This window comes from Brugia malayi (assembly GCF_000002995.4).
Source record: "Brugia malayi strain FR3 genome assembly, contig: Bm_v4_Chr3_scaffold_001, whole genome shotgun sequence".
Classification (NCBI taxonomy): Eukaryota; Metazoa; Nematoda; class Chromadorea; order Rhabditida; family Onchocercidae; genus Brugia; species Brugia malayi.
In genome coordinates, this window is record NW_025062477.1 from 4,735,865 (window position 1) to 4,759,472 (window position 23,608).

The window sequence follows — 23,608 nt, forward strand, 5'->3', positions numbered from 1 at the left end:
CGAAACCTCTTCGAAAATAGGATATACACCGGACAAAAATGAAGCAACTGCAGTTATTTGTGGAAAATGGCAGCAGCTAAGAGCACGGGTCGCTGCAAGTCATTGCACTGAACGATAAGAGGTGAGGTGATCTATCGAGGTGGCGGGGTTAGGTCGTGACGTAATATGATGTGATGGTGAACTTGACCTGAGGGTAGTAGGTAAATTATGAAAAAAATACCTGTAAACAACATAGATGCAGAGGGCATCCATTGCTAATATTCTCCAATATGAGGGACAAATGAACGATGGATATGTCCGAGGGAAAAGCAAATTTCCTTTTATTGAAAACAATTGTTCTTTGGATTGAAATATTTAAGGTATTGCACAAGTTGAACGAGTTCAAAAGTCAACTTGTCAATGTGTTAATTTTTAGAATATGTTGGCTTATGTTCATTCGGTTTGTTTTTCGTAGGTAAGTCTGTTTCTTAAGTAGCCACCACAAAAACCATTGAAAAACTTTTATTCATCAATTTAATGGATACTTATTCAAACTATACAAAAATATATTTTCAACAGATTATCTTCTAACGAAAAAAGATCTTTAGAGAAAACGGACAATATTTCAGTCAAGATGGAGAGAGAGGGAGAGGGAGAGTAAATTTCAGGTAGCTCAGAAGAGAGAACAGAAGCATCGGGTAGGAAGTGTTAGCTGACGCAACAATTATTATTTCTATTCTCTCTGAGTTGCACTGACTTTGCTTACCGTATTGCTGTGCAATAGTGGTGCAATGACCACTGGACAAATTTGACCTGATGTCCGACCATCTAACTAACTATAACGCCTTACCTCTCATTACAAGCAAATCCTCAACATCACACAAAAAATTGTTCAATGCCTTTCTTGATTCTTTTCTCTCTTTCTCTCTCTCTCTCCCCCATATTTTTCACAATGTTTAAATGTAGAAATTTTTTAAATACATGAATACAACACGATCTCGAGATTCACGGTAAACAATAGCAAACATTATCACTACCACTACCCAATATGCATATTCGATGGTTGAAATTGCAAAATGACAAGGTAACAATTCGCTCTTGAACAATATGATTTCTACTCCATGTTATTCCGATTTTAACTTCTTCTTTCTTGAAGTAAATTTTTGAGCCTAATTTCAAAATTCCACAAATAATTGCAGTGCTTCTTATTTCCTCTCTTCAGATCAGTGTGTTTGATATGTAAGCGAAAGAGATGTATGAGACAAATGTTGTTTACAGCTTAGGTCACAATGACGTCACCTCACTGTCATGTCATCAACAGGTAGACTTCCCGCCGATTCCATTCACATCTGCTTCTAAATAATTTGATAGTGAAAAAGATCTGCTAAGGTGAAGAGGAGAGTATGATGTCTTGTATTATAATGATGGTAAGGTACAAATGAACCTATGCAAAAGTGTATCGGAATGTGACATAAGTATTTAACGTTCTCGACCTATCCACTTTACCCTACATTCATTCCATCACACTTCTCACCTCACCAATTCCTTAATTTATCAGACATGAAAATTCCATAAGGATAAAATTTATTTTAGGAACATTTTGATCGATAAACATTTTACTACTTACTACTTCATCTGCATATCTATGCTTCAGATAAAGGAAAGTATCATTAACTGTCTCAGTCCTGCTAAATCGATAACAAAGTATCATTAACTGTCTCACAGTCCTGCTAAATCAATAATTATTTCTCTGTGAATCCTTCCAGTGCTTCTTTTAACTTTTTTCTCCAGCAAAAGAGTATACAAAAGACAAACAACTTCAGAGGGATAGTATAACGCAAGAATTCATTAATGAGTGAAAAAACAAACTTCTTCCTTTTTCGATGTTTTTTGAACTACAACTTAAAATATTAACTGTCTCAGTCCTGCTAAATCAATAATCATTTCTCTGTGAATCGCCTGATCCTTCCAGTGCTTCTCTTAACTTTTATACAAAAGACAAATAACTTCAAAGGACTAGTATAACGCAAGAATTGGAAGTATAAAACAAAAACAAACTGTTTCCTTTTTCGGCATTACACAAGTATTAATTTATACTGGCAACGCATCGATAATTTCGTAGAGGTTTTACTTACAAAAAACGGAAGAATAAACTAGAATTTGAATGATCAGAATTGAATAAGCGTGCGACGGTAAGCGAATTTGAAGTTTGCTGATACCCGGCTCATTCATTGGTTGTAAAACATTGCAAGCGTTGTAACAAGGCATATTTTATGAGTAAAAGAACTGATAACCTTTCAAATAACCAAATCCAAAATCAGCCGTCAAATTGGTAAACCAACAATTCAGTTGAGGGCAACACATATTTTTTGTTAACAAACTGTAACTGGCAACGTATCGCTAAAAAAATCACTAAACGATGCAAATAAGCTCAGCTAGAATTTGAAGATGAGTATTGGATGGAATCCTTATTTACGAAGACATAAAACTGAAAAGTTTATCTAAGGAATTTTTAAAATACGAAAATCTTTAAACTTATTGATCTATGCAAATTTATTTCTAAATATTACCAGTTTTCCCGACATAAATAACATTTAGACGACCATCAATACATACTGCAATTATGCCAAATGTTACATTTATTCCAACCATTACTCAACATAACTACGAATTACTAATGTCTTAAATCTGTTATCGTACGCATTTAGCATATACACCTCCCTAGAAGCCCTTGAATCCAATTCACAATGTCCAATCCACGAGAAAACGACACATCAAACATCACGTGGTGGGGTCAGCCGGTCCAGCGCACATTCCGTCGTACGTTATGCCACTACGGCAAAATCCGGATCATCATACCCACACTACGAACTACGAAGGATCGTCGAGCTTCGACTCACCTTCTTTCATTTCCATCAACTATGTTTCTTGCATACAGCTGTGAGTGAGACGTGCAAGAGAGCAAAAAACACACACACCCTCTCTCTTGCGCTTTCGTTATGTCATGCAACATCACCAATCTAACCGATACTCGAAGGTCAAAAATCATGGTTAACACTGGTAATAAATATATATGAGTAGGTTCAAGGAGATCGACACTAGGATCAGTTATGAACTATTGTTATGCTTTGAACTTTGACCTTGCCCGAATTTACACTGTTTTGTTGCACTTCTATTTGGGAAGGAAATGGCATTAGGTCATCATCGGTAGATGAGTAACAACTTGCATAAATAGACGGTAAAATTCTTGCATGAAGTGACATATGAAGAGAAATTTTGCTTAAATTTGCAGTATCACGGAAATTTTCTAATTAAAACAATCCCTTTCAATGTAACTTTTTATTTTCAAAAACAATATTTACAGGGGAAATAGTAATAATGTAAACGAAAAGCGCAAAGAATTGACGGAAATTTCGCCAATTCAGAGCGGGTAAAGTATTGCAGATACTGAAATTTGAACTACAATGGCCTAAGCGGTGAAAAATACCTGATACCATGACTCACCTAAAAATTACTAACAGTCAAATTGGCCGAATTTTATGGCAAGCAAATGACATATTGAAGATGCGTGGAATTGTTTCTCGGCCAAATAACAACTCGGAATCAAATCAGAAGTTGACTTTGTTGACTTCCAATCTCTAATTCCAAGTAAAAAGCACAGAAGGATATGATAAGGCGAGTATTAGTATTGAAATATAAAACTGAAGTTCAAAACATCGAAAAAATCCTTCACTGGAGATTTGACGCCAACTATTTACTACGGCTCGAAATATCGGTGATAAGTTTAATGTGACTCCAATTATTTGATTCAGTAAACAAAAGCATAACAATTCATTAGCCATACCGATTCGATATTTCCTACTTTTTCGGTGTCTTATATATCGGTGGAAGATTAAACCCTTTTAAGCGTCTTCTTGTTTCTTTGTCGGCCGATCTCAATGGCGACGAAGTTTTTGGACCAATCTGGAAATTTTTGTTCTTTGAAACATCTTCTAATTTAATTTGAATAAAAAGGGAAATATCTGTCTTGTTGCCTGCAAACCCCTGGAAGTAATGAGATCGAACAGTTACACATTCCAAACCGGCTGAGCAGAACATTAAAAAAAAATTTTTAAAAAATTGAAAAGTAAGAAAAGAAATATTACCGTTGGTGGCCGTACGGGTGTGATCACCGAGTGAAGGCTTGCTGTACTTGCTGAGACAGATTTCATGTGTGATAATAGTGTGTCTGGAGCCTAAATAAATAAAAGAAATTATGAATATATCCTAAAATGATAATATGGCCTCGTCACAGTAACTATAGGAAAAAAAAAGAGAAAATGCATATTATTCATATATTTTTACGGAAAATATTGAACAAAATCAAAAAGTGAATGTACTAAAAAAAAAAAAGGAGAATATACTAAAACTAAACAAACCTTTGATGTTGTTTGATCAAATCGTGTAAGTGGCTTTACTTTCGCTACTTTAGCTGAAGAGCAAGGAGTAACAAAGGTTGGCGGAGCACCACGCTTCTTTGGAGTAACTATATTTGATATATTCGATACGCTGCCCGTGAATACCTCCACTTGTTTCTATAACATGAAATGATATTTTGTATTGTAATTACAGATACAAAGAAGAGACAGACGTGTTTCAAATACTCATTAAATTTATCAATTAAATTAGTCACTGGTTGATAATTCAAAAACTATCTTTTTGTACATAATCTTAAATAAAGCAACTAAGATTAAAACAATTTTTTCCTAACATAAACATTCATACAATCAAACAAAAGCACGAACTTTTCGTTTACGTTCAAGCTCCCTATTTATTCGATATTCTTCCATGATGGATTCGATATGTTCGCAAGGTGATAAGCCGTCCATTAAAATTTGATTATCATGAGTTGACTCATACTTTTCCACCTCTTCTTTCAATTCGTTTTGTATGATTGGAAGTCGATGCGCAATAAATTTCTGTCGCTAAATTCAGAGAATGTGAAACTGGCGAGTATAAATCAGAAATATTGAAAAAGAATAATAAGCAAAGACGTATATGTTAAATATTTTGATAAACTAACTCGAATCTAACATTCTGACGGAAATTCTGTCAATTCCGAGATGAATACCAAAACTCATTTATAAATCATTAGCAGCTGACTTGGCAAATTTTCTGATAAGTGCGAACCAATCAGAGGACATATTGACGATTCTTTCCGACTCGGAATCAAATCAAATCTTTTCACTCTGTGAAATCTTCCACAACGGATGGAATATTCATAACCATCCGTTGCAGACGATAATGGCACTTTTTAAAACTCTCACTATTTCAGCGTCGAAGAACCAATAACAACAGATGAGTGACGTTTCAGGAAGATTTTGAAAACATTACAAACTTCCTCGACTTATTTATTTCATTCATTTAAACATAAAACTTGAAGTAATTCATGTCGTGAAAGGTTTGTCTGGTTGATATTCGAATAGTTGCAATACAGTAGGAAGATTAATAAACCTTTATTTTCCGAAAACGTATTATTAATAAACTGAGCAATAAAAAAAGAGAATTTATAACAAAAAAGAAGACTGGAGAAATTGCGATTGGTTAACAGAATCGTAGTCGACAATAATGACAATGAATCGTTTTGTTTATTAGAATTGAATTTATATGAGTGAGGATTGGGCGTGTCTAAGATAAAATCACATTTGTGAAGAATTTAAAGTGTTTACAAAGAAGATATTAAAATGAAAGCTAATTTCTAATTTGCATAAAATTTCATGTGTGAAGAATTAGAGGTGTTTACAAAAAGGAGATTAAAATGACATGTATGAAGACTGTAAGATTGTTTACAATTTAAAAAAGAGAGATGATTTATGATATTATGAAATTGGTTAGAAGTTTTCGCGAAATTATAATTCGCGACACTCCCAAAGGGGGAGAGAAATTGTTTTAAAATGTAATTTTGAGAGAGTCATTTTGAGGTATATAGCTAAATGTATGGAGTTTAATGGGTGGGATTTCTTTCTTAGTTAGGAATTGAGTATGTGGTGATTCTATAGGGAGAGTAATGATAGTAGCTTGATTTGAACTTCGTTTTGGAGTATTACAAAAGAAGGATTGAACTAATTTAAATTTCTATTTAAGAATAATTAAAATAGTTAATATTGTCACGATAATTGTGCAGATAAAAATCAATGTGTTATCACGTCTTCAAATTCTTCTTCTATCGGCAGAACAATTTCGTTAAATTCCCTTTTCATTTGTTCAATAATTTTTTCTCCTTCTTCAGAAATTTCTTGCCAAAAGAATTCATCTTTCATTTGATGTGATATTGAACTTATTGTTTCGTGGATTTGAGTCAGGATTTCTAATTCTGCGTTAATTCTTTCAATTTCAAACTCACTTATTAAATCTCCTTTGAATTCGATATTTTCGATTGTTGTCGTTCTGATTTGCAAGGAGTCACCATCAAATTTCCGTTAATTCTTTTAGCTATCACATCGTTTCTTTGAAATATCAGTTTCGCAGCAAGGGTAGGATTGCTGATTGATAACCATTTGATCAAAAGTAATAAGTTATTTCTGTTTTGGCAACTTCTTTGCTGCGTTTCTTTGAGTTGTTGGATGAATTCTTGTCTTAGTGAATCGAAAAGTTTTCAAGATCGAACTTTTTGTCCGGAGATTTTTCCATCATCAATAGTTTGTTTATTACTCTTCGTTTGAATTTTGTAGTAGAGTTCGAGTCATCTTCAACGTTTACTTCAATAATTATATCACCTTGCATTAAAAGTGGAGAGGTGAATCTACAATTTTTGGTATTTAATATATGGGGGTTTTCATCAATTATAAGCGATGCTTGTATCTCTTCGATGATGAAGTGTTTGTTATACTTTGTAGCATTGAATCTTCCGATCTTTTCGATACAAACATGATTGGTTGTATCATTGCTATTCCATATGATAATGCTAGTATTTGTTATGCATTCACCCTTTTGTGTCAAACAATCTTTTATATCATCGAGGTTAGAGAAACTCTCTTCCATCGTATAGGAGAATTTCTCCTTGGGTTAATATGAAGTTTGATGTTGATTGACAGTTGACTCCTATCCATCCATAGGAGTATTGTATTTCCTTATTTGTTATCCATTGATTAGGAGAAGATTGAATTAGTCTAATTCCATTCATTTGTTTTCGAACATTTAAATATCTGCAGAATTGTGAGGAAGTTGCAGTAGTAGACGTATGGTCTGATACTACTGATAGTGATATTCTAAGAAAAGCTTTAGTACATACCGTCCGTGTAATGTTACTACATTTTATAGCTGGTATTCTTACATGGGTGCGTGTACACATCCACTTTGTGATATGTAGCATTTTTGTTAATAATTTCTTCACAATTCTATTTTTTAGGAATATTAAAGGGTACTCCAGAAAACCAATTACAGCTGTTGTTAGCTAATACCTGTCTTGGTATTAACGACATCATTGTTATCAATGATAAAGTTTTTATCAAAAGATAAGACTTATCTTCTGCATCGACAGTAGTGATTTTTTTTTTTAGTACTTCTGGTTCATTGAGCAATGGGTTCTTCCGGTTCATCGTCCACATTTTCTTCTCTATCTTTAGTAGCATCTATTTCCATATGATAAAGCATATTGATTGATCGATCAATTTGTTTTCCATTTGGTAATTGTATTGTTGCTCTTCTTATTTTTCCATCCCTTGCTAATTTCCATACACCACGAGGTACTTTTGGTTCATTTAATAATACTATCTCATTTTCATGTAGTATTCTTTTCTCCACTATTCTAGGTGATGTTAATTCTCTTTGTGTACGTTCTCTAAGACTTATAAGGTATTCTTCTTTCCACAACTTCCAAAAGACATCTAATGTGGAAAGAGTGCTGGTCCAATACTTGACTGGTTTATCTTTAGTCTTTATTGTATAAGAAGTATATTCGTCTTGATCACTATCGTAATTTATTGGTAGATCTAATGAGGCCATAGGTGATATAAAATCAATTGGGCGAATGATTCCGTAGTCGCCAAAGCCTACATAAGTTAATGGACGAGTATTAAGGATTCCTTCTATCTCAACTATTAATGTTATTAATTCTCCTTTCTTTAAAAGTTTTCTTTCTATTACTCTTCTTAATGCAAGTGAGTCCTATAAGTCTTTCATATACACCACCACCCATGGTGCTCTTGGTATATTATTTTTCCATACCATACCCTTTGTCGCCAAAAAATTAGCGTTTTCTTCCATAATGGTTTTGAATATCAGTTGAAATTGGTTTGCATTATCGCTTAATATTAATTTTGGATATTCACGTCGAGCGATAAATCTTCTCAAAACATGTAAAAAATTCTCGGCAGATAAATTTCCTGCCATTTCTAGATGCACCGCTCTAGTAGTGAAGGACATAAAAAGTGCTATCCATCTTTTGACTAGACCAGTAATAGATTTGACTGAAAGAGGACCCATATAATCTAAACCGACTTGTTCGAAGGTTCTGGATCGTTTTACTCGTGTTTCTGGTAAACTTGGCATCGCTGGCAGTTTGAACGGTTTAGCTTTGTATGCAATAACAGCATAAGTTTATGATTCGTTTTACTGCAGCTCTTCCTTTCGGTATCCAAAATTTCCGTCTTAATTTAGATAACGTATGTGCGATTCCTTCGTGATATAATTCATTATGCTTGTGTAAAATAATAAGATCGGTGATTTGGTAAATATAAAGGATATTTGCTTTCGTCCGTTAATTCTGAATTTTCCAGTCGGCTCCTTAACTTCCATAAGTTATCACCTTCATCTTGATATAGATTCCATTTTTCCTTGTCGTCCTCTGTTAACATTTGTGATTGAGCTTGTTTGATCAGCATGTTTTCCGCTATGTCGTAATCAATTTTAGTCATATATCTCTTTTTTACAGATAATGGTTTTGGTCACACTAATTTTCTTTTGCAGGTTTGTTTGATAAATCGAAGAGTCCAAGCAGTTACTCGAATTAGTTTTGTCCAACTGCTGAAGCGACATTCGTCAATAAATTGTACCCTTTTTAAAAGTTTGAGTTATCTTTGTCAAGTTCAAAACACTAGCTTCTGCAAATTCATCGTTTCCTGAACAATGAAGTTTACACTTTGGCCATTCAGATTTCTTGAGTTCCAACATCGAGGTTTCCACCATTGTTTACAGTATTGGAGTTTAAGTGGTGATACTCCTTTGGGGGCTATATCTGCTGGATTTTGATCACTTGGTATGTATTTTAATTCGAAGTTAGATTTCCTTATTTCTTCGATGCGATTTTGTACAAATTTGGGAAGCAGCTTTGTATAATTCTGGATCCAGTAAAGAACACATTTTGAATCTGTCCACAAAGTAACTTGATTATTTTCAAGATTTAATTGTTTCAGTACGAATTACTTGCTCTTACTCAATTAGTACTGATAATAGTTTAAGTCTAGGAATTGACATACCTTTAATTGGAGCAATTCGAGATTTAGCATAAATCAAGAATGAATTCGAATATGTGTTTTGATATTCATGATTGAGAATATAAACAGCTGCAGAATAGGCAACTTTCGAAGCGTCAGAGAATATATGGAATTCTGTTAATTTTGAAGTTTCCATTACAAATCTTGGCAGCTCTATTATATTTGTTGGCCATTCTTTGATCAAAGAAAAAATTTTTTTGCTCGTCCTGTTTGTTTAAAGATTGGTCCCAAGGAATATTTTCCTTCCATAAATGTTGTATGAATAATTTAAGTTTGATCATTATAGGAACGAGAAAAACCCAATGGATTATATTGAGAGGCTATGAATTGTAAGATAATCCTCTTTGTTAAACTTTTTCCTATCCATGGTTTCAGTGTCACGGATAATATCTCGTTCATGGTTCCATTTAAGACCAAGAAAATTTTCCTGGTTTGTTTGGCTTAGGTCGCATTCAGCTATTCTTTTGTTAAATTCTTCGTCATTTGAAAGAAATTCTTTTATGTTCATCGATGCTTCACCAAAAATTTCTTCCGTTCTTTCATATTTATATAAGGCCTCTTCTGTTCCATTAGCTGATATAATAACGTTTTCTACGTATAAGTTCTTTCTTATCTCCCATGCCAATTCACTACCATGATTTTCTGAATGTAGTTGATCCATAAGTATTTGATGATATGAATGGAGATTTGAATTATGTTGTAGGCGGTTGATCAAATTCTTCAATCGTCCCAGACATAATCCATAATTATTGCTTAATTTTTGTTTGGAGTCTTTCCAAGGCCAACAAACCTGATATCTTCCACCCTGCTTGATGATGGTCCGTTTGAAATGCTTTAAAGCTTGATCATCATCATCATCTCGAGGTGATTCTTGGATACCAATCGTCTCTAATTTCCAAAATTTTTCTAGCTCAGTGTTAATATTGACGTTTGTAGAATATACTATTTCTTTAGGATATAATTCGTTCTTGCAAAGTTTCTTAATATCTCCACTTCCAGCAATCATTGGACCAACTTTTGATTGAACCAACATGTGCCCTGATTTCAATTTCCTGATTTCTCGTAGACTAATAAATTTGAAAAAATAGTCAGCTCCAATCAATACGTCAGGTTTTTTCCAATAATTTGTTAAATTTTGAATTTGAAATTCATTTGATGTCTCCACTACCTGCAATTCGTTTGTTAGGTAATCAATTATATTTGCTTGTAGTTGTATGATTTCGCTTTCGGTAGTTAGCACATTTAGTTGTATGCGAGCAGTGGGACATGATTTCGGTTCTTTCATACCAAATGGAGCTATTCTCATAATTTGAGTTTCTGTTTCGGTTAACTTTAATTGACGTAATAATTTTTTGGAGATGAAGGAGAGTTGTGATCCAATATCAAATAAGGCAAGGGCATTTTGTTGTAGTTGAGGTTGTGATGGATTAAAAACCTTTATCTCCTTACATAAAAGTAAAGTTTCCTTTGTCTGTTTGGATCGAGTTGTTAATGTGGAGTTGTAGAGAGAAGTTGAACAGTCCTTTCGTTTCGAAGGTCCAATTCTTTCATGCTCTTCATTTCTTTGAGACATTGTATTGTTTAAAGAAAGTGAATTCCTTTTATTACATAAAGCACTATTATGTAAGCTTTTGCAATAAAAACATTGTTTTTTGACATTACAATTCTGTCCTTTGTGACTGTCTCTAAGACAAATAGTACATTTCTTCAATACTTTGAGACGACTAAGTCGAGCATTGAGAGTCGTGTAGTTCACGCAATCGCTGTCCCAATGATCTTGATTGCAGAATACACATGGTCGTCTTTTTGTTGTTGTAGTTTTTGAAGTATTTTGATTATCCTTTATTGTCGACAGTGCTGAAGTTCCTCCGGGATTGTATCGTTGTTTTTGTTCCTGTTTGGTAGTTGTAGATTTAATATTGAGTTGAGTGAGTGAATGTTGACAGTTTTTAATCTGTTCATTCACATTAACTAAACTTGTTAAAAAGTTTCTTAGTTTGAGAATTGACCAAGGCATGTCCTTCTTCTTATGTTTATATATTTTATTTAATATCCATAATGGCAACTTGCTCTCGATCAAGATTTCAATATTTGAATGCTCAAGGCTTTCTCCTAGAGCTTCTAACTGGCGCAGTACTCGTTCTATATTTTCAATTGTTCCAATCCATTCTCTTTCATTTCGTTTAATTGATTGGAGTTCGTTGTATAGTAATGTTGTTACTATTGAGTGATCGCCATATTTTTCATTGAGCAGTTTTCTGATGACTTCATAATTCTCTGGAGCTATATCATATCCAGATATTGCTTGTAGAGCTTTTCCTTTGAGACATGAGTACAAGTAATTCAGTTTTTGTATTTCTGGAATTGCTTGCTTGTGGACTGCTGCGTTAAAACTGCTCCAAAATTGTTGCCATTGTCTAGGGTCTCCTTCGAAAGTAGGGAGCGATAAATGAGGAAGATTTACATTAACATTTGAAGAAGGAGTAAATTTTACCTTTTCTTTTGCTTATTTGTTTGTCAACTCCTTTGAGAGTTGTTTTAGGTTTTGGTCGACTTCATCCATGTGCATTGTTAGTGTTATTACCGCTTCCTTTCCTTCGTGCAATAATTGAAATATTCCTTGGTCACTTTTTGTTACTGCTTTGTATTTTTCCTCCTCTTCTTCTCTTCTTTTCATTGTGACGATTTGTTGAGCATATGTGAACCATTTATCATTAATAGATTCAAGCGTACGCATAATTGGATTCTTCAAAGTTTATCTTCGAAGATAAAAATCTTCTTTTTCTTCTATTGTCATACTTGGTTCTGGAGATTTGATCTCCAGTTGATTTATTTCTTTAAGAAGATTGACCAACCTTTCCTTTGCCAGTTCAAAGCTCGCAATAATGCTGCTAGACATTTCCCCGGCTCGTGGCACCAATAAATATTTGTCGTGAAAGGTTTGCCTGGTTGATATTCGAATAGTTGCAATACAGTAGGAAGATTAATAAACCTTTATTTTCCGAAAACGTATTATTAATAAACTGAGCAATAAAAAAAGAGAATTTATAACAAAAAAGAAGACTGGAGAAATTGCGATTGGTTAACAGAATCGTAGTCGACAATAATGACAATGAATCGTTTTGTTTATTAGAATTGAATTTATATGAGTGAGGATTGGGCGTGTCTAAGATAAAATCACATTTGTGAAGAATTTAAAGTGTTTACAAAGAAGATATTAAAATGAAAGCTAATTTCTAATTTGCATAAAATTTCATGTGTGAAGAATTAGAGGTGTTTACAAAAAGGAGATTAAAATGACATGTATGAAGACCGTAAGATTGTTTACAATTTAAAAAAGAGAGATGATTTATGATATTATGAAATTGGCTAGAAGTTTTCGCGAAATTATAATTCGCGACAATTCAGGAAGCGCATAAAACTCTTCCTTTAGTGTCATTCTAAACAATCTGTGGTGACAGATGTTGAAAAAAGCAATAGATTAGGTTCAGTTGGAGATAAAATATGAGGAATTCTCCTGGAGAGAAATCTGTTGAAAATAATTTAAGGAAAATTGCAGCAATGAATGAATGTAGGATAGCCAAATTGAAACAACCCTTTCCATGTAATATGCAAATTTTCGTATTTCACTTTTAGTTCTCTTTAGGATAATACCAAAAAAATGCATTTGATTCTTCTGCTTCTGTCATTTTTACACATTTAATATGGTTGCTATTAAAGTAAGCAATATTGCAGAATTGATTAAGCACTTGCTCAGTAGTAGTGACAAACGTTTCTCTATTGCAATTATTGCCAGAAAGTAAATCAATGCATAAAATTGTCTTAAAAAGTCGATTTATGCAAATTCAACAATTAAAAACAGCTTACAAATAAAAAATTGATTAAAATAGCGTAGACAAAATAATGCGTTGATGTGGACATGACGTACAAAGTCCATATTTCTTTTGAATAATCTGGCATAAGTTGATGCTGAAGCATTTAGAGTTCAACCGCATGTCTGGAGGATGAATGATGATCTTAGATTCAAAAAATGGACTTCAAAATTTACAATTTATTTTGGCTTGACTGGAAAGTGAAATAGAGCTATTGAACAGATCCATTACTTTATCCTTCTTAACTCTTTCTTTCGAGGTGATTACTTTTTAATCCAACATTATCCTCAAATTACCTTAAAAAAGCAAATTCACACATCAATTGTCGATTCTATCTATTCACAATACTGTATAGGAATGCTTTATATTAGTTACTGGACTATGAAATATAATTACTAAATGCACCTTTTCCTGCCTTATTTGCATTGAGCTTAAAGAATTTTCTTCGTAATAATAAACGATAAATAAATTAAAGTTCAACAACAAAGAATTGCAATTCTATAACATTTTCCCACCTGCTAACTTATCATTTTCCTACTTCAAGCAGTAATTGTTCAATATAGCTAAATGCACAGAGACCGTTCAATCAGCATCCAATAACATTTGTAGAAAGAACTTAAAACTGCGTTCTACATATTTGGGACGTATATCACATTCAACCTAATATGGTAACAGTCCAGAACAAATCCGTAATATAATAAACAAGTATGCAGTTTTTGTTTTATTAGTTAATAATATAATAGACTGATCAGTAAATTTATAGTATAACTAAAATTATGTGCTGACAAAATAATGTGAAAAAATTTAAAAGCCTTGTTGAAATTTTTTTGAAATGACTCAATTTTGTTGTTGCTGTGTCTTAGAAGGCAATGTTGCTTTACCAGAATATCAATACTTCCAGAAACTATGACAGAAATTTGAAGCTGACTCTATCAGTTCTAAGGAAGAGAATCGAAATTGGAACAACCATTAGCCAATAGTAATGCTTTGGTACCATATTTCAGTGTGTTAGCATGATAGGTTAATAAGTATATGGTAAATAATTTCACGATGATATGATATGTTCAAATGTTTGCAGCTCATATTAAACTAGTACTCCTTTCCATGTCGAGAAATTGTAAGTGCTATTAAGAACCTTTGAACTTTCCTTGGTTGTGACTTGCAGTTGAGAATAAAAGTTGTTATAATAACTTTGTAGTTTGCGATCCTCAAACACTTGGACAATGGGTTGAAATTCTTATATACTGGACATTGGCGGCTTGCAATAAGCGCATGATTACAGTGAGTAGAGCTGTATTTCAGGTGATCTTTACTCTTTGCACAGTAACAGTTAAACTTTCATTTAAAACGAAGGAACACTTTTCAACATATTAAGCAATGCATATACTTTGTTAACAACTGTAGCATTGCAAACAATGCACATATATGTGGAATATTTATGGTTTTATATTTTTAAAATTTGTAAAGGATATTCAATTAAGGCAATCTTAGTGGTACGGATTAATCAATTTTGTTGAGACATATTCGGTTTTTCTAATACTCCAAACATCACAGTTTTTCCCACTCTGTCGCTGAAATTACCAAGAAAGAAATTATATTTTATTATTTGCAGAAAGTTTTTGGGATGAAATCTCGTTTGATCGATATGTAGAATATCCGCTGCGTCAGCATGCAAAGTTTGGTGTACATAGCATGCAAAGTTTGGTGTGTATACTTGGTGTACATGAAGAGAATAAGTTTTTTTTTTTTTTTTTTTTGCTTTATTGCTTTCTGTATAATAATGAAATTATAGGAGGAGATGTTATAGAAAAAGTAATAAACTGTTGGCAAATTAACTAATTTCAAGAGAACTGAGTTTTAAAATCATAGAACCAATTCCTGAAACAAACTTAAACGATGACAACGAAGCCTTCAGAACGTAGATTTAATTAAAGTATCCCTGAGATGGATAGTCTTAGAAAACTATATCACCATCTATCCGGATTCAAGTTTAGAATAGCATTCTCTCCGGATCATTGCGGACAGGCTAACAATCCAGTTGACTGACATGCTTTGTCTGATCTTTTCACTGAGATTTGTTTGGCATGGGAACCAACTATACCGACAACAAATGCCATTACCAGAAATGTTATATGAGCATGAAAGCTTCTCCAACACTGATATTGACGAAGAATGTATATATATATATGTAGAGAGGGAGAGAGAAAGAAAGAGAAAGAGGGAGAGAGAGAGAGAGAGGGAAAGATGAGGTAGTTGGTTTCAAAGGAAGAGTGAATAGCAAATAGCTTTCCAATTAGATTTTTCAGAATGACGGAATTCTGGTTGTAAAGATGTTGGATAGCGTTGATTTATGATCAGTATGGTTTATGACAAACACAGTTTCGGAGTGATATTTGACAGTATTACCAAATGATTTAAAAGCTAATCGTATTGATCAATATTCGGGGAATATTTTTACAAAGGACATTTGAATTACTTGAGGCGTTGAATTTCGAAATGCAAAAATTCTGATTGCTAATACAGGTGTGAAAAATTTATAAGTGTTGGTCGTTCATTTTATACTTAGTTGTTAATGAAAGCATGATAGACTATATATGGGATTTTAACTAATAATGAGATCACTAATGAATAAAACTTAATGTAGTCCAATTTTAAAATGAAAATAAGAGTTCAGAGTAGTGTAATGATCATGGTATTACAAAATAAAAGATAAATAATAATTGAAAGAATCCTTCTCTTTTCTTTTCTTTCCATTTTTAAATTGTAATAATTTTCAACTTCATTTAAGGCTCATCGGCTAATCATTCATAGATGTTTGTCAGAAGTATCGTTGTAAGGAGCTCTAAATAATGCATAAAATTATCAAATAGATATTATCTTTTGATGTTTTCATCAAAGCTAATAAAAGTTCGTCAATTATTTGCTCATTGATTGATCAGATATTTGTTTGTCATCGATAAATAAAGTTGATGCTCGTCTCGATAGAGTAGACGTGTGCTATGTTATTATTGCAAAGTTGAAGATAGTAAGCTTTATCTTTTATACTCATTAAAAATATATTTTTAATTTATCGTTTTGCCTTCATTTAGTACAAATTGGTGTGATACAAGGTGTGATACAACCTCGATAGATCACCTCACCTCTTATCGTTCAGTGCAATGACTTGCAGGAAGAGAAAATTTAATAATTTTCTAGAATGATGGTTTTGGTTATGGAGATTTTGCAAAAAAACGAATAAAGTAAATAAGGATTTGATGTAGCACAATGAAGTTCTATAGTTCAACATTTGTTTTGAAGATTATACGTAATGGAATATTGTACGTATACTGTTTACGTCTTCCTAAAATTCTGATGACATATGGAAATGTTATAATATTGTTAAATAGGTAATTTATTTATTTTATTTTAAAATATGTCTTTTATTTGAAATATTGATGTTGATTAATTGTTTTTCACTGCTAATCGTAATTAATATTAAGTTTATTATGCATTTTTGCTAATGTAGCACAGCAGACGGACAAATATTACAAAGAGTTATTTCACATGTAGAATAAGGCATGCTGAAGGCTTCTTTTTTTACAAAATTTGTAATACAGTTTTTGATTTTATGTTTTCTCCGCAAATGATTTCTTCCATAGTCCTTTTGATTCAAGATTTAAGTAAGCTTTAAATGAATATAATTGATCTAATTTTATTTTAAGTTGTAGTTCAGAATACATCGAAAAAGGAAGAAGTTTGTTTTTTCACTCATTAATGAATTCTTGCGTTATACTATCCCTCTGAAGTTGTTTGTCTTTTGTATACTCTTTTGCTGGAGAAAAAAGTTAAAAGAAGCACTGGAAGGATTCACAGAGAAATAATTATTGATTTAGCAGGACTGTGAGACAGTTAATGATACTTTGTTATCGATTTAGCAGGACTGAGACAGTTAATGATACTTTCCTTTATCTGAAGCATAGATATGCAGATGAAGTAGTAAGTAGTAAAATGTTTATCGATCAAAATGTTCCTAAAATAAATTTTATCCTTATGGAATTTTCATGTCTGATAAATTAAAGAATTGGTGAGGTGAGAAGTGTGATGGAATGAATGTAGGGTAAAATGGATAGGTCGAGAACGTTAAATACTTATGTCACATTCCGATACACTTTTGCATAAGTTCATTTGTACCTTACCATCATTATAATACAAGACATCATACTCTCCTCTTCACCTTAGCAGATCTTTTTCACTATCAAATTATTTAGAAGCAGATGTGAATGGAATCGGCGGGAAGTCTACCTGTTGATGACATGACAGTGAGGTGACGTCATTGTGACCTAAGCTGTAAACAACATTTGTCTCATACATCTCTTTCGCTTACATATCAAACACACTGATCTGAAGAGAGGAAATAAGAAGCACTGCAATTATTTGTGGAATTTTGAAATTAGGCTCAAAAATTTACTTCAAGAAAGAAGAAGTTAAAATCGGAATAACATGGAGTAGAAATCATATTGTTCAAGAGCGAATTGTTACCTTGTCATTTTGCAATTTCAACCATCGAATATGCATATTGGGTAGTGGTAGTGATAATGTTTGCTATTGTTTACCGTGAATCTCGAGATCGTGTTGTATTCATGTATTTAAAAAATTTCTACATTTAAACATTGTGAAAAATATGGGGGAGAGAGAGAGAGAAAGAGAGAAAAGAATCAAGAAAGGCATTGAACAATTTTTTGTGTGATGTTGAGGATTTGCTTGTAATGAGAGGTAAGGCGTTATAGTTAGTTAGATGGTCGGACATCAGGTCAAATTTGTCCAGTGGTCATTGCACCACTATTGCACAGCAATACGGTAAGCAAAGTCAGTGCAACTCAGAGAGAATAGAAATAATAATTGTTGCGTCAGCTAACACTTCCTACCCGATGCTTCTGTTCTCTCTTCTGAGCTACCTGAAATTTACTCTCCCTCTCCCTCTCTCTCCATCTTGACTGAAATATTGTCCGTTTTCTCTAAAGATCTTTTTTCGTTAGAAGATAATCTGTTGAAAATATATTTTTGTATAGTTTGAATAAGTATCCATTAAATTGATGAATAAAAGTTTTTCAATGGTTTTTGTGGTGGCTACTTAAGAAACAGACTTACCTAAGAAAAACAAACCGAATGAACATAAGCCAACATATTCTAAAAATTAACACATTGACAAGTTGACTTTTGAACTCGTTCAACTTGTGCAATACCTTAAATATTTCAATCCAAAGAACAATTGTTTTCAATAAAAGGAAATTTGCTTTTCCCTCGGACATATCCATCGTTCATTTGTCCCTCATATTGGAGAATATTAGCAATGGATGCCCTCTGCATCTATGTTGTTTACAGGTATTTTTTTCATAATTTACCTACTACCCTCAGGTCAAGTTCACCATCACATCATATTACGTCACGACCTAACCCCGCCACCTCGATAGATCACCTCACCTCTTATCGTTCAGTGCAATGACTTGCAGCGACCCGTGCTCTTAGCTGCTGCCATTTTCCACAAATAACTGCAGTTGCTTCATTTTTGTCCGGTGTATATCCTATTTTCGAAGAGGTTTCGAAGAAAAATCCCGGTTGAGATATTCCGAGCTGCACTTCAGAATATTCAGCTTTTCGACCAACTTTTTCCCAAAAATTTCCACTTCATATAATCACAGAGCTAATTTTTGGGTAGGAAAAGATGTCACGACGACATATTTCAAGAACAACTCCGAACAAAGAAGAGCGAAATTCGAGTTCATTTTGTACTCCGGACCCAACTGCTATTTGCTCAACAACTGCATTTGTACCAGTTAGCAACTCTGTTCCATCAACTTTCAATATCCTTAACAACCGTGGTCCTTTTGCATTTATTAATAATACGAGCAATTGCGCATCTAATAATAATGACAATCGAAATTTTTTGTTTTCAACCGATCGATTCAATCCATCACTTTTGCAACCAAACGTTTCACCTTACGCCAATATCATTAATAACGATCCTCGACTTCATCCCACCTCAGCAATTTTACCAAATCCGCTTCGGCAACATAACTCAATGAGTATGAATACGAATGGGACAGCATTTGATCGGTTCCTACAATCATTTCCAGCACCACAACGATCCAGCACGATAAATCCATCATCAATTCCTCCTACTATGATCAGCGTAGCTCCTATCACTCCAACTGCTTCGGCAACCGGACCCACATCATTACTTCCAATTGCTACAGCCAATAATTCAGGACCGTCAACATCATCTTTTATTCCACCACCTTTATTAAGCGATCAGCCGTCGTACAAGTATTTGCTATCATTTGAACAACAGGCCAAAATAGCGCATGAAGCGGCGATGCACTATGCAAATTTGACGGAACATCTAATGGAACACGCGAGAAATGCAGCGGCAGCCGAAAATATGCCACTACCACCGTTACCGCAAGCGGTCTTTTCAATGGTTCAGAAATACGATCAACAGAAGGAATCGATGCAGAATCATCGACAACAACAAAAAAACGAAAATGAAAAGAAGGATCATCATCATCATCATCATCATCCAACATATTTAACACCTGGCAACGAGGTTTCATTTTCACACTCTGATACAATTATTAATAGTGATAACTTTGATCAACAGCAATTGTTTAAGCAGAAACGACCTTGCCTATTCAATTGCACACTCTCTGAACCGATGGTGAAAACCCGACATGCAGCAGATAATGTGTCTAATACGGACACTACTCCTTCTGGTTCCGAAAGTGATTCATCAAATAAAACAACAGTTGAAATATTACCTATCCTGTCACCGCATCCGTATTGTGCGGTATCGGCGGAAAATAATTTCGAACAGCAACAAAATGAAATGGAAATGGATGAAAGCAATAAAAACAACACCACTGAAACGGTAGCAATTTATTCACTTTAGAAGTAACAACATTAAAATAGGCGTTATTGTTAATATTGTTGCTGTCATTGTCTTATAATTTAAGAATCATAAGAAAGATTTTTTTTTTTTTTTTTTTTTCAGATTAATCAACCAATAATAACACCATTACGAACAATCCAAGAATGTTTTAATAAGACGAATCCAAAATACGGGATAGAAACGGATCATTCATCTGCTGCCGTTCATATACCACTCATTCCATCAGAGAGATTTATTTCAGAAACAACTCTTCTAGTGCATGATAATACATCAAGGAATGACAGTGATAATTTAGCGAGTACATCATCACAGTCGCATTTAGATTCCGGAATTTCAATGAGCGCAAATGTGACCGATAAACGGGAGCAAATATCATTTGATAAACCATCTTGGTCCAATTCATTTACTGTAAGCAGCATTCTGGTAGGAAATAACGAAGGAAAAGACGAAATAGATGCGTTAAAGCATATAGCAGAAGCAACAGCTATGACACAAAACCAACCGAGAACAGCAAATCCGAAGGGAACAACAAATTTATCGGTACTACCATATACGGTGCCACAACAAAGTACGTTTAATTTTCATATTCATTGATAAAATTGCAAGAGAAGAGAAAGCAGATATTTGATATCTCTCAAAAGTTTATCAGTGAAGGTTGTCAAACAGTTGGTATTGATATATATATTATATTAATAGTAAAAAATTATTATTAATACTAATTTTTTGGTTTTAATTTCAAGAATAGTTTTAGCTATACAAAATTGCATAAATCAAATGGTACAAACAACGGGACCTTCAAATGTTCGTACACCTTTCAAAAGTCTCCCAGGATATGCCATAACAAGCAATGGATTATTGATCGCATCAGATGGACGAGCAATGCCGCCTACAATCTACAATTGCTTTGGTATACCAAGGCAACCATTAGTTTCAATGAATCCAAATCAAGAAGAAGACAATAATTTATGCGCAATATGTGGTGATAAAGCTTCAGGGAATCATTACAGTGTACCAAGCTGTGAAGGATGCAAAGTATAAATTTTAAGGCGTTTAAGACATGCCTATAAGCTTATCCTCACTTACTTGAAATTGATGGGAAATATTCCGGAATGATATAACTAATTGATGCCATCAAATATTTCAGCTCAAAATGATGAAATTTTAGGGTTTCTTCCGAAGAACTATCCAGAAGAAAATAGAATATATATGCTACAAACAAGGCAATTGTATAATAGATCAGAAAAATCGGAATAGATGTCAAAGTTGTCGATTTAAAAAATGCCTTCAGTTAGGCATGCGTCAAGAATCGGTACGTTTGGATCGCAATCGACGACGGAAAAAAGATGAAAACAGGTAAATGTTAATGTCACATATCATAGAATAGATGATATTTTATTACACGACAAATATTTTAGTTGAGAAAATATCTCATAATTTTTAGAGACAAAGAAATGGAGGAGATCGAAGAAATGAAAAAGTTAAAAGCTATTGTTGTTAGTGCCTATCGTGAAGCATTCCCAACGGGGTTAGTCATCGATAACCGAAGCGAAGCTGTAGAAAGGATCCATATATTTCTGAATAATATCCCGATGATGAATGAAATTAATGGGAAAGATCGGGAAAAAGTCATTGAAAATTGCGTTTATGCAGCGCTGGTAAATTCTCGCTCTTTTCGCTTCTCATGTTTGATAATTTTGAAAATTTCCACTTCTATTTGGAAACTAATTCACTGAATAAATTTTCCAAAACCTACCACTAACAAATTTATATAGACTGATGAGAAGTTTGATATACATATTTTATTTTCTTTTTGTAGACTTTGCGCACTTTTTTCACAACCGAAAACTACGAAGCGATTGTGAGCGTTAAAAGCGAAGCATTAGCTCAGTGCTTGAATGGATTGGGATTTGAAGTTAAGGAGGAAGAGATGGCAATTCTGACAGCATTTTGTGCATTGCAAAATTGCATTGGAATGGTTGATAATGAGAAAATTCAAAATGTAAGATTTTATTTCTTTTTGAAGTTTGGCTTATGTAAGATAAATTTCGATTATTGTTTACAGATTGGTGCCAAGTTGTGTAACTGCCTTCGAATTCATTTGACAGGTTTTTGCGAAGCAGTAAACGAAATTATTTGCAAATGCATCATGAGTGTAACGGCGTTGATGTTAATGCAGACTAATACTTAACTAAATATCTAAGCGATCCAAAGTTATTTGGACGAAATATTTTGTTCTATTTTACTACTATTTCAGGCAGTTATTTTACTAATCATATCTTAGATTGATTACATTGCCCTACATTCCTTGTGATTGAAGTATTGAATTTGAATAAAGCTAATGTACTTACTAATATTTAATCAGTACGGTAGCAAACGTTGAAGTATGATGGAAGGCATTGTTTGTAATTGAAAAATATATATCAATTTGTTCGTAGACAATAATTAAATAATATTAGACTTATTTGAAGTATTAAGTATCTACTTGCTTATTGTATGTGATTGGGTGTATGTTTGCATATTTTAAGTGTTGTCCATAGACAATAATTATAGCATAATATTAGCCTTATTTTAAGTATTAAGTATCAATTTTTATATGTATTTTAATTTTAATAGACTTTCTTATTCTATTTTAAATGTGTTTTAATTTTGACAGAGTTTCTTATTTTATGTAATTTTTAATTTCACATAATCTCTTCCCCTTTTATTTCATTTTACTTTTTTTTTTTTTGGTCTGTGATAAATGTTGTGATGATTTATTAGCCTTATTTATAATATTAGAATTATGTAATTTCTATTTGCTTATTCTAATATTTAACATACATAAGGACTGAGAAGGATTAGTACAAATTGAAAATCGATGCTATTGTTATTTGAACTGAATTGACAAATGATTTAATTTTATCAATGAAATTATAACGTAGACTGAAAAAGTCTTTTAAAGATAAATAAATTAATGTTAACTTTGAAATAATCGATTGATAATTAAAAACAAAAAAAAAAAAAAAAAAAAAAAAAAAACGAATTCATTGGAAATGTTTGAAGCAACGGAAGTTCATAACATTTTGCAAAAATGTCGTTGAAGGCCGAATTAAAACAAAAATGTTGCTATTGATGTTTGAAATTGGACAGAAATTGTTATTTCTGTACAGTAAGCGATATTATTTGCACTAAATACATTTGACTTGAATATTCTACACGGCTAATGAGAAATTTATTTTTATGTGAAATAGATGAAAGCCGTTAAATTCCATAAAATACTACTATGCTCATTAATTTACTTGAATTTAATATCCTGCCTTTACTGTGGTATATTACCTTTTCAAAAGCAAATAATTTTGAATTCTTATTCCTATTTTGAA

At 33.0% G+C, this 23,608-nt stretch overlaps 4 protein-coding genes across 4 annotated transcripts; 1 reads left to right on the plus strand and 3 right to left on the minus strand.

Moving 5' to 3' along the window:
• Positions 1–3,837: 3,837 nt before the first annotated feature.
• Bma-spd-1.1 (Uncharacterized protein) lies at positions 3,838–4,847 on the minus strand (the record flags this gene model as incomplete). The annotated part of the gene is made up of 4 exons (XM_001897272.1): positions 3,838–3,942; positions 4,125–4,214; positions 4,398–4,553; positions 4,764–4,847. 4 exons carry the CDS (start codon positions 4,845–4,847, stop codon positions 3,838–3,840), a joined length of 435 nt encoding a protein of 144 aa, XP_001897307.1.
• A 2,680-nt stretch (positions 4,848–7,527) lies between these two features.
• Positions 7,528–8,508, minus strand: Bm17627 (Uncharacterized protein; the record flags this gene model as incomplete). The annotated part of the gene is made up of 2 exons (XM_043079995.1): positions 7,528–8,009; positions 8,190–8,508. The coding sequence occupies 2 exons, from the start codon at positions 8,506–8,508 to the stop codon at positions 7,528–7,530; spliced, it is 801 nt and encodes a 266-aa protein (XP_042935929.1).
• A 1,251-nt stretch (positions 8,509–9,759) lies between these two features.
• On the minus strand, positions 9,760–12,351 carry Bm17628 (Uncharacterized protein; the record flags this gene model as incomplete). Its single annotated transcript, XM_043079996.1, has 2 exons — positions 9,760–11,879; positions 12,252–12,351. The coding sequence occupies 2 exons, from the start codon at positions 12,349–12,351 to the stop codon at positions 9,760–9,762; spliced, it is 2,220 nt and encodes a 739-aa protein (XP_042935930.1).
• A 6,674-nt stretch (positions 12,352–19,025) lies between these two features.
• Bma-nhr-2.4 (Uncharacterized protein) lies at positions 19,026–22,437 on the plus strand (the record flags this gene model as incomplete). Its single annotated transcript, XM_043079997.1, has 7 exons — positions 19,026–20,228; positions 20,352–20,817; positions 21,001–21,281; positions 21,415–21,602; positions 21,691–21,904; positions 22,066–22,248; positions 22,312–22,437. The coding sequence occupies 7 exons, from the start codon at positions 19,026–19,028 to the stop codon at positions 22,435–22,437; spliced, it is 2,661 nt and encodes an 886-aa protein (XP_042935931.1).
• Between the last annotated feature and the right edge of the window lie 1,171 nt (positions 22,438–23,608).